The sequence below is a fragment of the Antennarius striatus genome, chromosome 12 (genome assembly GCF_040054535.1).
Source record: "Antennarius striatus isolate MH-2024 chromosome 12, ASM4005453v1, whole genome shotgun sequence".
Lineage (NCBI taxonomy): Eukaryota > Metazoa > Chordata > Actinopteri > Lophiiformes > Antennariidae > Antennarius > Antennarius striatus.
This window is the reverse complement of record NC_090787.1, coordinates 14,802,331-14,815,071: the sequence shown is the minus strand read 5'-3', so window position 1 is coordinate 14,815,071 and position 12,741 is coordinate 14,802,331. Positions and strand designations below refer to the sequence as shown.

Sequence of the window (12,741 nt, the reverse complement as noted above, 5' to 3'; positions counted from 1 at the left end):
GATGCACTATTGAAATCCACTTCAAACAAAAACTGACTTCATTTTGAAAGATGACTCCCACTGAGGAATTCATCACAGTGAATACCAACATATCTAGTTTAAATTTTTGTCAGCTACTTTAACCTTGCTCAGTAGTGTTTAAAATGTCCGACTCTTCGGAGAGTTTTGATGGGAAGCATCTCAGACCTTGGGCTGTCAAACTGAATTGCAATCACAAGCTGTCAGAAAAAAGAAAATCAAAACAAAAAACTTGTTGAAGATTTTGAGAATTTGACAGCACTATACAATAAAATCTGATCTGTTCAGTGACCCACTTTTGTTGTTCTGTCAGTATTCATACACAATGACAAAATAATAACCTGCAAAATGGAAGTGGCTATTTTCTTTCAGAACTTTTTTAAAACACTAAAAAAAATACAAGCAACTTTCCTAATCCTACTGCAGAGACAGAATGAGAGAAAGACAGATGACCTTCACCACAAAGTCATCTCAAAACAGCTTGGAGGAGTCAAACACAGAAGCGTCACGTCTCTCCCAGTATCACGGGAATAACCAGTGGCCATGACCAGTCTGTCACTGAACACACTCAGCTTTAGATAGTGTTGACAGTTATACATGATAAACATACTTTGCATATTAAAAAGACACTCTGTGACATAAAGGCTAATAAATGACACTGCTCCGGTATCTTTGGTGCCATTCATGATGGTGTTTGCAGAATGCTGTGGTCACTTCCTGGGTTGTAGGGATTGCTCGTTACATTCTGGTAATGACAGTCTGTCATTTCCCCGACCATATCGATAATAAACAACGTTAAACAGAATGCCATATAGCTGCAAGGTGTTAGTTACTTTATAGGTCACTGCTGCTACACTTATTTCAAAGCAGTTGACAGCTTCAAACATGGAAAAAAATATGTTACATTGCAGAGATTTAGCTTGTGTACTTTCAAAGTTCAAATGATTCATAGCTTGCAGACATTTTCTTAGTAGTTCTTTTTGATAACATTTAAGTCCACAATGATTTAACGATGATTCCGCTTTGATGACCCACAGAACAAAAATATTCAGCAAACCTCTCGCACTATTTTGAAATAATTTAATCACATGACTTATACTTTCCTGTAACATTTCTGTAAGTGTTTAGGTGCTACTTTTATACAGCAGACAATATGAATAACATATTGTTGAAAAATTTACTGTGAAATAAATCCCATTCACAATAACAGGGAATAGTTTCCCATTCCAAACCAACTGAAAAAGTTCATTGTGTCTGATTTGTGAAAGTTTTAACCTTAACCAAGAAAGTTCCAAGCTTTTTTCATTCATATAATTTTCAAAAAAATGTCTTTAAATTGTAATTATGTAAGATTTATTTTATTTAAAAAATAAAAAGCATGTACAAATCCTCATGTTTGGCGGACGATCAAATATCCATACCTTACTGACTTTTTCGTGTTTTGCAGATGTACATAAAACAAGTGTGCAAACATTCATTTCACAGTACAGTACTCTGGATTGACTGTGATTTATAGGACTAGTGCAGACTATCATATATTTTGCGGTGCAGATATTCCAGCTTCTTCATCTTGCTTTCTCTCAGAAGAGGAAACCATTCCCAATAGCAAAGCTCTACAACCCGGTAGCCTGCCAGCTTGAGATGCCTCCTCTTCATGGAATGAAGGCCCAACAACTGTTGTGAGTGGTACAAGTAATGGTTTCTGTTGGACACTTGAATAGCAAGTTTAACTGGGCTTTTGGAATCCTGGTGGGCTGAATCAAGGCAAATGGATCTGGTCACAGTTTCTTTTTCATTACTGTGGGAGAGTCTTGTTTTGATCTGGCTCCCACCTTCATCAGGGTCCAATGTGGGGACATGTGCATGTTGAACAGGTGAGCTAAAGGTTTTTGTTGCATTTCTGGTTGTTAGCCGTGCAAAAAGCTCATCAGTTAAAGTTACCCCTACATTCATTCCATTCCACTCCTGACGAAAGTGAACTTTGGATGGCCTCTCCTGCAGAGATTTGATGTCTGTGTTGGATGCTGGGTTCACAGGTATGGGCTGTCCGGAGGCATCGAGGTGTACTTCCAGGTCAATGGTACGAGTGTGGGGCAAAATCATTCTCTTACAAACAAACTCCTCTCCTCCAAGCAAATCTTGTAGAAGAGATTCTGCCTCCCTTACTTCTGGTTTTAGGCAAACATCTGATTTCGCATAGATCCACAGCTTTTCTGCCACTTCCTCTCTCAGTTTACAGCTTAATCGTGGGCCCGTCCACTGAGGCAGCTCCAGAGCCACGGCTTCATCCAATGTTAAATAGTCTTTCCTCAGATCCAGATGTGAGGATTTTAGGGCAACTCTGACAAAGTCAGGATTCAAAGCCAATGCGATGAGGTCCTCTGGGAACTGAGAGACAAAGATCAGGCCTAGAAGACCGGAAAGCAGATGCTGTGGATATTTCTGAAATTCAACTTTCCTCTGTCTCAAAGCTTCAATCAGGCTCGGGTAGAAACTTGGGTTCTGGACAGGGAGAAAACCTAATGTGCCAAATGCCCACAGCATTTTGGATGAGTCTTTGCTTCTGCACTGTTGTGCCAAAAAGGGAACCCTCTCTGCAATAGCCAATAGTATTTGGTCATTTTTGAAATGCAGCGATGAGCAGGCCAGCGCCACATGCATTAAGCCCTTGATACCCATCCCAGGGGCCCGTCGAGGAACTTCTTGTGCCATGTTCTCCAGCCACATCTCGTGATACACATGGCTGAAACGCATGTATTTCAGGATATTTGCTATGGCAAAGTCACTCATGTCCCCAACATAAGAGCATGCTTTTTGAACAATACAAGTTACTGCATGGTCGGATATTGGAGTCTGGGATTTAAAGAGCCCCAGACATACTGTACCAACCTCCTCAGGGTAGAGTTTGTCTAAATGATTCATGAGAAGATCCTCGACAGGACCGCGTAAATCTTCTGGGCACCACCTTCCCTCTCCCATTATATACAACAGTTGCACCAGCTCAGAAACATTCATCTTTCCAAGGTACAAACGGATTGCAGGGTAGAGACTTTGTAAGAACTGGGGAACCTGCATCCCAATACATCGACACAAGTCAGCAGCTAACAACAATTGATGTAGACTCATGTGATCGACCCGGCAGCACAGCTCTGCCTCATACAGTCCAAATACGCCGTGATCTGATGGTAAGTCCAGCCACACCAAAGACCGCAGCACTCTCAGCACCTGATGATTAGTAAAGAGACCAAGGTGTTCCACAGAATATTGGAGTAGCCTGATAAAGCGCTGGTCAAATCTCAATAATGACATCATGTTTGGTTGTAAGTGGCTGAGCTCCACAAACAACTGAGAAATGACAGATGGTTTCTTTTTATCCTTGAAAAGATCCACTTTTTCCAGCAGTGGCACAACCTTATGCCATTCAACTGGGTGAGGCAGCTGTTTTAAGTCGAGGGTTATAGAAGCATACTCCCGCCGACATCTTTGGAAGGCTCGTGAATCTACTTTAACATTTTGAGGTATAAGGTTTCCATTGATTAGAGAATCTGAAGGCAATGGTGGTTCAGAGTCTTTGTTGAAAGGTAACTCAAGAAGTCTGTTACTTGAGGTGGAGAGATACCGTGAGCAACTTACAATATAATGGTTGCCCTGTTGCCACAGGGATGGTGTGAGAGTAGAGAGGCACACATCCTCATCATTTTCTGCTTGGTTGCAAGAGGATGTGAAATGACAAACAGAATAATATGAGCTAGGGTTGTAATATGGTCTGTATTGAGCTGGTAGAAAGGGTTCCCATTGCTGCAGTTCTCCTTTAGTCCTCTTCACATCATCAGTGTCTTGCACTATGACACGCAAAACCTGAGTCAACGTAGAATCTTTTCTCAAGAAGTGATGAAGCCTGGGCACCCGTCGACACAGCACACAGACAGCCATTAATCTGGTAAAAAGACAAAGACATTGATTTAAATCAGATTTAACAAGCAACAAATTAAAAGTGCCTACATGCAAGCCTAATATTCCTGTAGTAGAAAATAATAATCTAGCATTTACAACAATAAGATATGCACCTTTATTTTGTCTAAGTGTTGAATTACAGTAATCTCAAATTTGGTCAAGGATGTTATAAACCAAGGAAGCACTGCTTCCAGTTATAATTCTGTTTTTCTTTCTACATAACATCAGACATAACAGTTGAAGTGTGTAGAGTTATTCCAAAACATGCAAGAAACTCATAAGTATCTTGTACTTGTGTGATAAAGATGACAAGTATCCATTTTATAGAAATGATATCCAAACCTGTTTATAGAACCGTCATGGATAACCATGATCTGGATAACTGAGAACCTACACGGATATAGAAATGATTTGTTTCTCCAGAAGATACAGCTCAACTTGTTGTTCATATCAAAGCAACAATTACTGTAATATATATATATATATAATATTATATTATATATAAACAAATGTAAATATCCCCTGCCTGTTACCCAGCTGCATGAATAATATTCAAGTTAAACAGATCATCTACAGCCATGAACTGTTAGCATCTCTTGGAACTTACAAAGCTCCTACATGCTGCACAATAACATAGTTATGTACTGTAGTACATAACTATGTACTACAGGTTATGTCCTGTAGTACATAACCTAGTTATGTACAGCATTACGTACTCTAGTACATACTCTAGTTATGTACAGCAAAACTATTTATGCTCTCTATTTGTATTTATTTCTTGTTATGTATATTGTTCTAAAACAGGAAAATGTCGGCAACAAATGTGATTTTGCTGACAGCACATTTCTTACAGACAATCTTATTTCAATTAGCAGTTGACGTTAATGTTGTTTGTCAGCTGGCTGTCTGGCACGACAAATGATAAATATATCAGACTGCATACAACTGTATTCCATGAAACAGACCGTTGTACTCACCCTTATTTTAACAGCACCGTCGTAGGGACGAGACACATGCACATGCTACAACCTCAGGAAGTTGACCACAAGAGAATTCGTCAGTGTGACCGTAAAGACACCGGAAACGATTTATGTTGTCCTTCAAAATAAAAATCTAACACATTGTTCACAAACCATAAATACATGAAAACATTAGAGTAGGCAATTTTTGAAAATATCTTTATATTATAACATTGATATCATGCTTGTTTTTAACAATATGTCATAACAATGTATTGTTTCTGACTCGTAGTATTACATTATTGTTGGCTGTTGATGTGGCTTCCGTACATGGTAGCCATTACCAAACTGAGAATGACCTATGGCAAGCGGGTTGGTGCAAAAAAGGTAAAAGCGACGAAACGAAGTCAGCGATGTACAGTGCGCCCTCGCGCATTTGCGCATCAACGTTCGCGACTTCCCTCATCACGGATTTCCGGTAGACAGTCGCATGATACCGTACGCGCATTCTATTGGCTGACGGCATCCGGAAGTGCCTTCTTGGATTTATGTGAGACTCAAAAGTTCTTTCAACAGTAGATAAGAGTGTGGGAATAGATAATACAGACAGAAGGTGGTTTAATATCAGTATGGGGAGGGTGTGTAAACGTTTGAATTACCGTAAATAATTAGATAAATAGTTTGTTGCTGCATCGCTGAATTCGTTAATACAAACCAAAAAAACTGTAAAACAAAAATACTTTATAATTTGTTATATCTCTGCAAACACAAACCACTATTTTTAATATAATTACAAATATGATTTCATTATTAATCACTGTTTTAATTTTGCTATTGAATGCTTTTGTTAGTTTTTTTATTAAATCAAGTAATAATCTTGGGACATTCAAAATGAAAAAGAAACCTCTTTCAGTTCACTAAAATTGCATTTTAATAATTACTGTTGCACAGTTATAATTTTGTTGGCCTGTCTTTTCAAGCACCTGTAATGAAATTATGGTTTTTATATTTTTTTTTCATAGTTTTATTCTTTTGTGGAAAATTTTCTCTACAGAAATATAGAAAAATAGAACACTTACGCAGTGGCATACAATATGTTTTAAAATTAGAGTTCTTAAATGATTTTAATTCAGTCTACACATATGATTCACCATAAACTTTCAATGTCTCAAAATGATTTAAATAGGAAAACAAAATAAGTTTTAAAAAAAAATTTACATAGGTTTAAACAGTAAGAATTAATGATGAATTTCATTAGCTGCTTTCGTTAATGGTTCTTCGATTGTACATGCCAGAAAACCACTGTTGATTACAGAGACAGGAAATTTGACACTTACTGTATGACTTTCCCACTCTGATGACTAAAAATCTTTGCAGTGAAATTTTTTTTTACATTCTATACACAGTGAATGGTAGGGGTTAAACTGTAGGCTATCAATTCTACCTGCATTTTGAGGTAGATTTATACTGGACATAGTAGATATATGTATCAAAAAATATGTAAATTGATAAGTTCCAGTTAGATTTAAGACAACAACATAATAATGCTAATAGCTATGGAAAAATTGCTATATTTTTGTGATTAAATCAACATTCACACTTTTTGCTCATCATGAAATCAACTCTGATAAGAGCAGTGATGCCAAAGCCTGGCAAAGTACATAAATAGACATTAATCACTATAAAAGTATTAATCCTCTGCACTTTATTTCTTCACCGCACAGTAAAATGCCTGTATTGGAAAGTAATAGTTATGGAATCCCTGCGCTGTTTTACACTATGTGTCTGCTGTTGTTTAACTCAGTTGCATTGGTTATAGTCGGTCAGACATTTTTCTCTTTAAAATTTACATTGATTTGTTTTGAATTTTATTTTAAAAATTCTTGTGAAGAAAGTGCCATTAATTTTATATTAATTGGATAAACTTTTAAACATACTATAATGTATATTGAATTTCATACTGTAGTTGTATCCTAAGTAGAATTTTTAGACAAAATAAAATTAATAATAGGACAGACGTAAAAATGTGAATATATTTAGTTTTCAAATTTGTTTTTAAAGGTTTTAAACACTGTTTTTTAAAAGTATTTTTGTCTTGTGTGTAGATATATTCTTGACAAACCTCTGTAGGTGTTTTCCAACAGATTTGCACGTTTTACAATAATATGCATTATAATTTGACCAGCTTCAGAAAACATTTTTCCATATCCCTTTCTTCCTACAACTGTTGGAAATGGGTTGTCTCCTTAACTAAATTAAAGTAATTAATAACTTTCTCAAAAACACACCAAAGTTGGTTTGGGAACTGAATTTGTTCAGAATAATTTCTGTTTAATGTTACATCTGTGTAAATCTCTTCTGTATCTGTGTCTTTTTTGATTCTGATATTCAATTAAACTAATTAAATAATATATACATTAAGGTGACAGTATTGTTCTTTTCTCTGCTGACTGAGGAGCGCAACTTTAATTATTGTGTCTCCATTGAATGACTTCACACATGGCTGCATCTGGAGGTGTAAGGTGACCTTGACTACCCTTTGACAATTCCCTGTATTTTTGCTTGAAGAGTAATTGTTTTCCATTCCCTGTTATTGCTGTATTCTTGCAGCAGACACCTTTAGTGATGTTGGCAGAAGTAACATCCAATTTCTTTGTTGTGGAACTTGAATAATGTATGTATCAATTAAGATACTGAGAAAAATTAAGTTTCATACTAATGCTAACAGAGCTTTCTTGTCAACAAAAGTCAGAATAGTATGTGATCTATGAATTAATACAATTCCATTAGTATTTAACATGTATGTTGTAAGTTGTAAAATGCTACAAATAAAACACCATAATAATGAAATTTTGTTAAATGTGTGTGTGGTAGTATGTTACAAAAATTATGTAAGATAATACCCCTGTTCTCAAAATGGATATCCACTTTTCCCATTTTGTAGTTATTAAGTCATTCAGGAAAAGTAACTTTGCACAACACTTCCTTTTTCTGGGAGAGGACTGAGACAACATTCTACAACGTTTGAATAACTATAGTGTTCAGAAGTGTGTTTTGGAGTATTTTGTAGTTTGATTTAATATTACGTTTTCAATAATATTTAGCTGAATTATTAGTTAAATATTATTAATAACATCAAATAAAAAGGACTTGGTAACAATAGGTTACATGAGCAAGTGTCTCACAAACACATTTTGGACACTAGATCTAGACTATGATTTTTATTTCGATCTAAATGCTATTTTTACGTGAATGATTTCAGTTCATTTGCATAAAAATAACTCAGTTTCATATCCATACAATAGACTATTGAGTTTTCATGAATTTCTCTGATGCAACACAAACACCTCAAATAGTATGCAATCTCTAACGTACGACCACATTTACATATGTCATTGAAGGAAGGTGTCGGTAAAAAAACAAAACAGTAGAGTAAATATGTTTTCGTGGTTTATTTATGTCGAGTATTTACCGATCATTATAAGACATTATTTTCTCAAAATTAAATATATATATTACAAATGTTATTGTTATTCGATATACACTGTATATCGAATAACTCTATAGGCATTGCACTTACTCTACTGTGCTGATATCGCCTCTATTTAACTGCTGTGTGAGTTGTTTTTATCTTGTCATGTTTAAGTAATTAATTTATGTATTCCACTCCATTGCGCGTTCACCAGCACCCTTAATAAAGCGATAAAACTTCCCAGTGGCACTTGGAGAGGAAGTAGTTGATTTATGCTAATGAAGGAGTTGGGGTTTAGCTACGCTGGCTGGGAGCCGCCCTTCATTCACCACATGGTTAAATCTCGAGCGTACTCGCGCCACTTTCGCAATCTTACTACGATTCCCAAACTCGTAGCAAATCATAATAGTAGCACATGGTTGGGGTTTCTTTTTCTTTTTTTTTCTTTTTTTTTTTTTGTATTCCATGTCCTGTGTGTTACTCAGGTTTTGAAGTATGTTTTCCCCTTTTCTCAGTTTTGCATTATCGACCAGAAACAGTGTGAGTAAACGGTAAGTCTGTACAAGTGACTGAAGATGGTGGATTTTAGTAGGTAACGTTAGTGTCTCTTTGCGCGCATGTTATTGGCAGGAGACCTGTTGTTAGCCTTTTGGCTGATGCGGTAAGCGGCATGAAAGTGAAATGTTCGACACTGTGTGCGACACTTGAGACACACTTTTGCATTATCATTAGAGGGGGGAAAAAACACGTTTAAGTCGTCGGTTTCCGCATTTGAAAACAGTGTTGTAAGAGGCGCATGGCAACCTCTCCTCCATGGTTGGAGAATGAGGGAGATTTGAAAAGCATGTGTTGCTGCACCTTAAGTCGGTACACGGGGGAAGTGATGCTCGCTCGTGAAAATTATGCGCTACACACTATGATATTCGCTCTAATTAATAAGTTAACGTATTCTAACTATCGTCAACATTTTTATATGATTTTAAGTTTCCAGTCGATATATGCTCTGTGATGTACACTTAAAAAGTGGCTCCAGAACAAAGCGGTAGCACATGGGGTTGAAGCAGGCCCCGCGCCTTCCTTGGCTATTTGCGAGCTGCACAGTTAGCCGCTAATGCTAATGCACAGACGAAGAACATATCGTCAAGTTACATTATCGATATTGGCTTGGCTGACCGTGTTATGTGTGCTTCGGTAGAAAATGTCACTTGTCGGAAACACGCCGTGTAAAAAGAATTGCCTTGTGATTCGTGTTTGTATGAGTGACAGTCGTCTATGTTAAAGCATACAAGTTGGCTAAGATGTAAGAATGCGATACTATAAAGTGGACGGAGGATGTTAGCCGACATAAGCAGGCAGACTTGTTGCATTTTAACGTGAAGCTATTTGCCAAATATGTGACTATTTTTATTAATTTTCCTGTGGTATTCAAAGTATTTGAAGAATACCTTTTTTTTTTTTAAAGCCAGTCGTACTCGCAAGGCTACACGCGTTAGCCTGCTTGGCTAACACATGCTCGCATTGGACTGTTTTGACGGAGCCGTCGGGCACAATTAGCTTGTTGTGTGCTGCTTTCTGACTTAAAATAGCTCTCGTCGCACGCTCGGTGCGCCTGTTGGCAATGAGCGCACGCTTAACGCGCACCTGCCATCAATGTTTGAGCACTGAAATTTTCACGTCGCTGATAAATTTAAACTTTGTTATCTAATATGTGAATGTAGATTTTCCAAAAAAAAAAAAACCTGAAAATGCGGACTCCTGGGCGCCATGTTAGCGTATGGGGGAGGGGTGCTGCTATGTGAATGGAGCGCAAGTGTTGCTGTCCTCTAGCAGCGCTGGTTCACTCTCGGGTTCCCCGTTGAACTTTTATTACCGGACCGATTTTCATGGCCTCGACGAGATTGCGCAACAACAAAAAATGTTTTCTAGGTTGTCACCTGCAGCCGCACTTGTCACAAACACAGTAATTGTTTATTGGGTAAGGTTGAACAATACCTCTAATCTACATAGAAGTGGTGGCATGTCTGTGAGCGCACGCTTAGAAATGCAAATGACTGAAGTTCCACGACTCCATCCGAGATAATGAAATGTTTCATGTCGCCTTTGTCCCACTTTCCAGGAATGAAAACAATTCCTGTGAGAAGTTCTAACAAACTTTGCTTGACAAATGTGTATATTTAATAAAAACGTTGATTATAGTAAGTTGAGACTTTATTTGTAAATTTTCATCGGATAAATACAATTTCACACAAGGTGAAATGTTTAACATGTAATTTGGTCTGATTAGAAAATTTGCATCAACCGTATGTGTTTACAACATGTAAATTTAGTGACTTACACAAAACATGTTTGGCCATTTCATTCACAATTATTCTGCAAACATACAAAATGTAGCTACATTGAACATGATCAATAAACACATTTTTACACAAATTGATAAATTTAATTTTCAATTTTTTTATTTTCTTTCATTGAATGAAGTTAAGAAGTCAGGCAGATGACAGGTTTAGTGACGTTGTTTTGTTGGTTACAGAAAGTGACACTGGTGTCTAGAAACGGTTCATTTGATTAAGTCATTATTGTAATTTTACTGGTAATGGAATCAGTGATTTATTTGGCCAAATTGTTCCAGCATTGTCAAACTTGGGGATATAGTAAACTGTTTGCACCTATGGCAATCATGAAATGGCTAATTTCTTAATTGTCATATTTTTCCAGACCTATGACTATCTGGTTTCACAATATCTAGACATCACAATGCATTCAAAGATCTTTCCTTTCTTTAAATAAAATAACAAAGATATCTTATTGAAAACTAAATTTCACTCCTTATTTGATATTGTTGACATTTCATTTCTGTTTGCAGACCCCTGTGCACGAGTCACCTGGAAAAGTCTAAAGGTCTTCATATTCAATGGAAGATCCCCCTACAATTTAGTCTGGGAGTGAAAAGAGCCAAGAATTGGAAGTCACTGTAGTGTCAAAGTGCTTACAGTGCAGGTAGTTTGTTTTCCTTTTTAATCTACTGCAGTGAAGGCACTTTCAGCACTATTCTGATGAAGGTAACTGAAGCCTGGGTTTCTTCAAGAACACTGGCTGATGCTAGCCTGGGACGTACAGAATCCAAATGTTCATGGGAATATACATCTAGTAGGAACTTAATTCTTTAGTGAGGTCAGATCCCCCTCCAAAAAGCAAATTCCTTTGCAGAGTCCATATGTGCTAAATTTTATCAATTTTATTTTTTAATTCAACTAGGCAGTACAGATCAGTGATGCAAAGTTGGTCTTTTTTTTGTTCATCCAAGTATACACTTATGCCATCATTAAATGTGTATTCTGTATGTGGGTATTGCACATGTGCCTTCATCTGGTGCTTATGCTAAGGTGCATCTAGTGCAGATAGTGAAGTAGACTAGCACCTACTGCCCTAAGTGCTCCTTCTGGCATAAGGAGCTGGGACTTTCATCTGCACTTTGTGTATTGAATGTATTTTACTTTGAATCGTAGCAGTTCACTGTTAGTTTTGCGTAGTTGCGCTGCAAGAAGAAATAAGTTGTGCAAATCTATGCAAAACTGATGGGGGCCTGTGGTTTCACCTAAATACTGTTACTTTTGAACTTTTCTACTCGGTGGGCGCCATCATGGTGAAGACTGGTTTCAGTAGTATTAAAGTGCTTATAGTGCAGGTAGTTGAATGAAATTCTACTGCAGTGTGAGCACTTAAAGTACTTCTAGACACACATTTCTTCTCAGGCATATAGCTACGCTAGCTCATGCACATGGGTCTCTGGTTAGTTTTGCTGGTTTGCCTTCAGCTTTTCATTGTACTGCTGTGCAAATCCATGCAAAACTGATCATAGAGCTAAATCAATCTTAACAGGTGTCGCCCCTTTCTGTGCAGGTTGGGAGAAGTGGCAATGCCCTGGATCTGTGAGGTATTGCACTTGTCCCGGCCTGTTAAGGAAGTGGGGTTTTGTTCTGCACCAAGTTTCTCATGCAAGTGGCTCACTAAAGGACACCTCGTAAATCAAATTCATTTACTTAAATGCATATTTTTTGGAGCAGATAAATGCAGATTTACTTCATGTGAGTCATCTGCAGCCTTGTTTCTTGTATGTGATGAAATAAAATGCAAACAAGTGAATTTTTTTTGTTGTTGTCAAAAGTGTTCAGATAAATTATGCTGGTTTTTGTGTTGGAAAATAAAATTTGCATTATCTGAACCTGTTTAATATCTGAGTGTATAGCCCACTGCTGTTCTGGTTGAGTGCTAGACTTTAATGCCCTTTGTCTGAAATATGTAATTGGTTGCTACTTCTAAAAGTTAAATATGTAAGAA

At 37.1% G+C, this 12,741-nt stretch overlaps 1 protein-coding gene across 1 annotated transcript; it reads right to left on the bottom strand.

The window, feature by feature from the left end:
* Positions 1-1,354: 1,354 nt before the first annotated feature.
* On the bottom strand, positions 1,355-5,011 carry LOC137605184 (FAST kinase domain-containing protein 5, mitochondrial). Its single transcript, XM_068329664.1, has 2 exons — positions 4,950-5,011; positions 1,355-3,955 (listed from the first exon to the last, which is right to left on the bottom strand). The coding sequence occupies exon 2, from the start codon at positions 3,949-3,951 to the stop codon at positions 1,537-1,539; it is 2,415 nt and encodes an 804-aa protein (XP_068185765.1). The 5' UTR covers positions 3,952-3,955; positions 4,950-5,011; the 3' UTR covers positions 1,355-1,536.
* Positions 5,012-12,741: the final 7,730 nt, after the last annotated feature.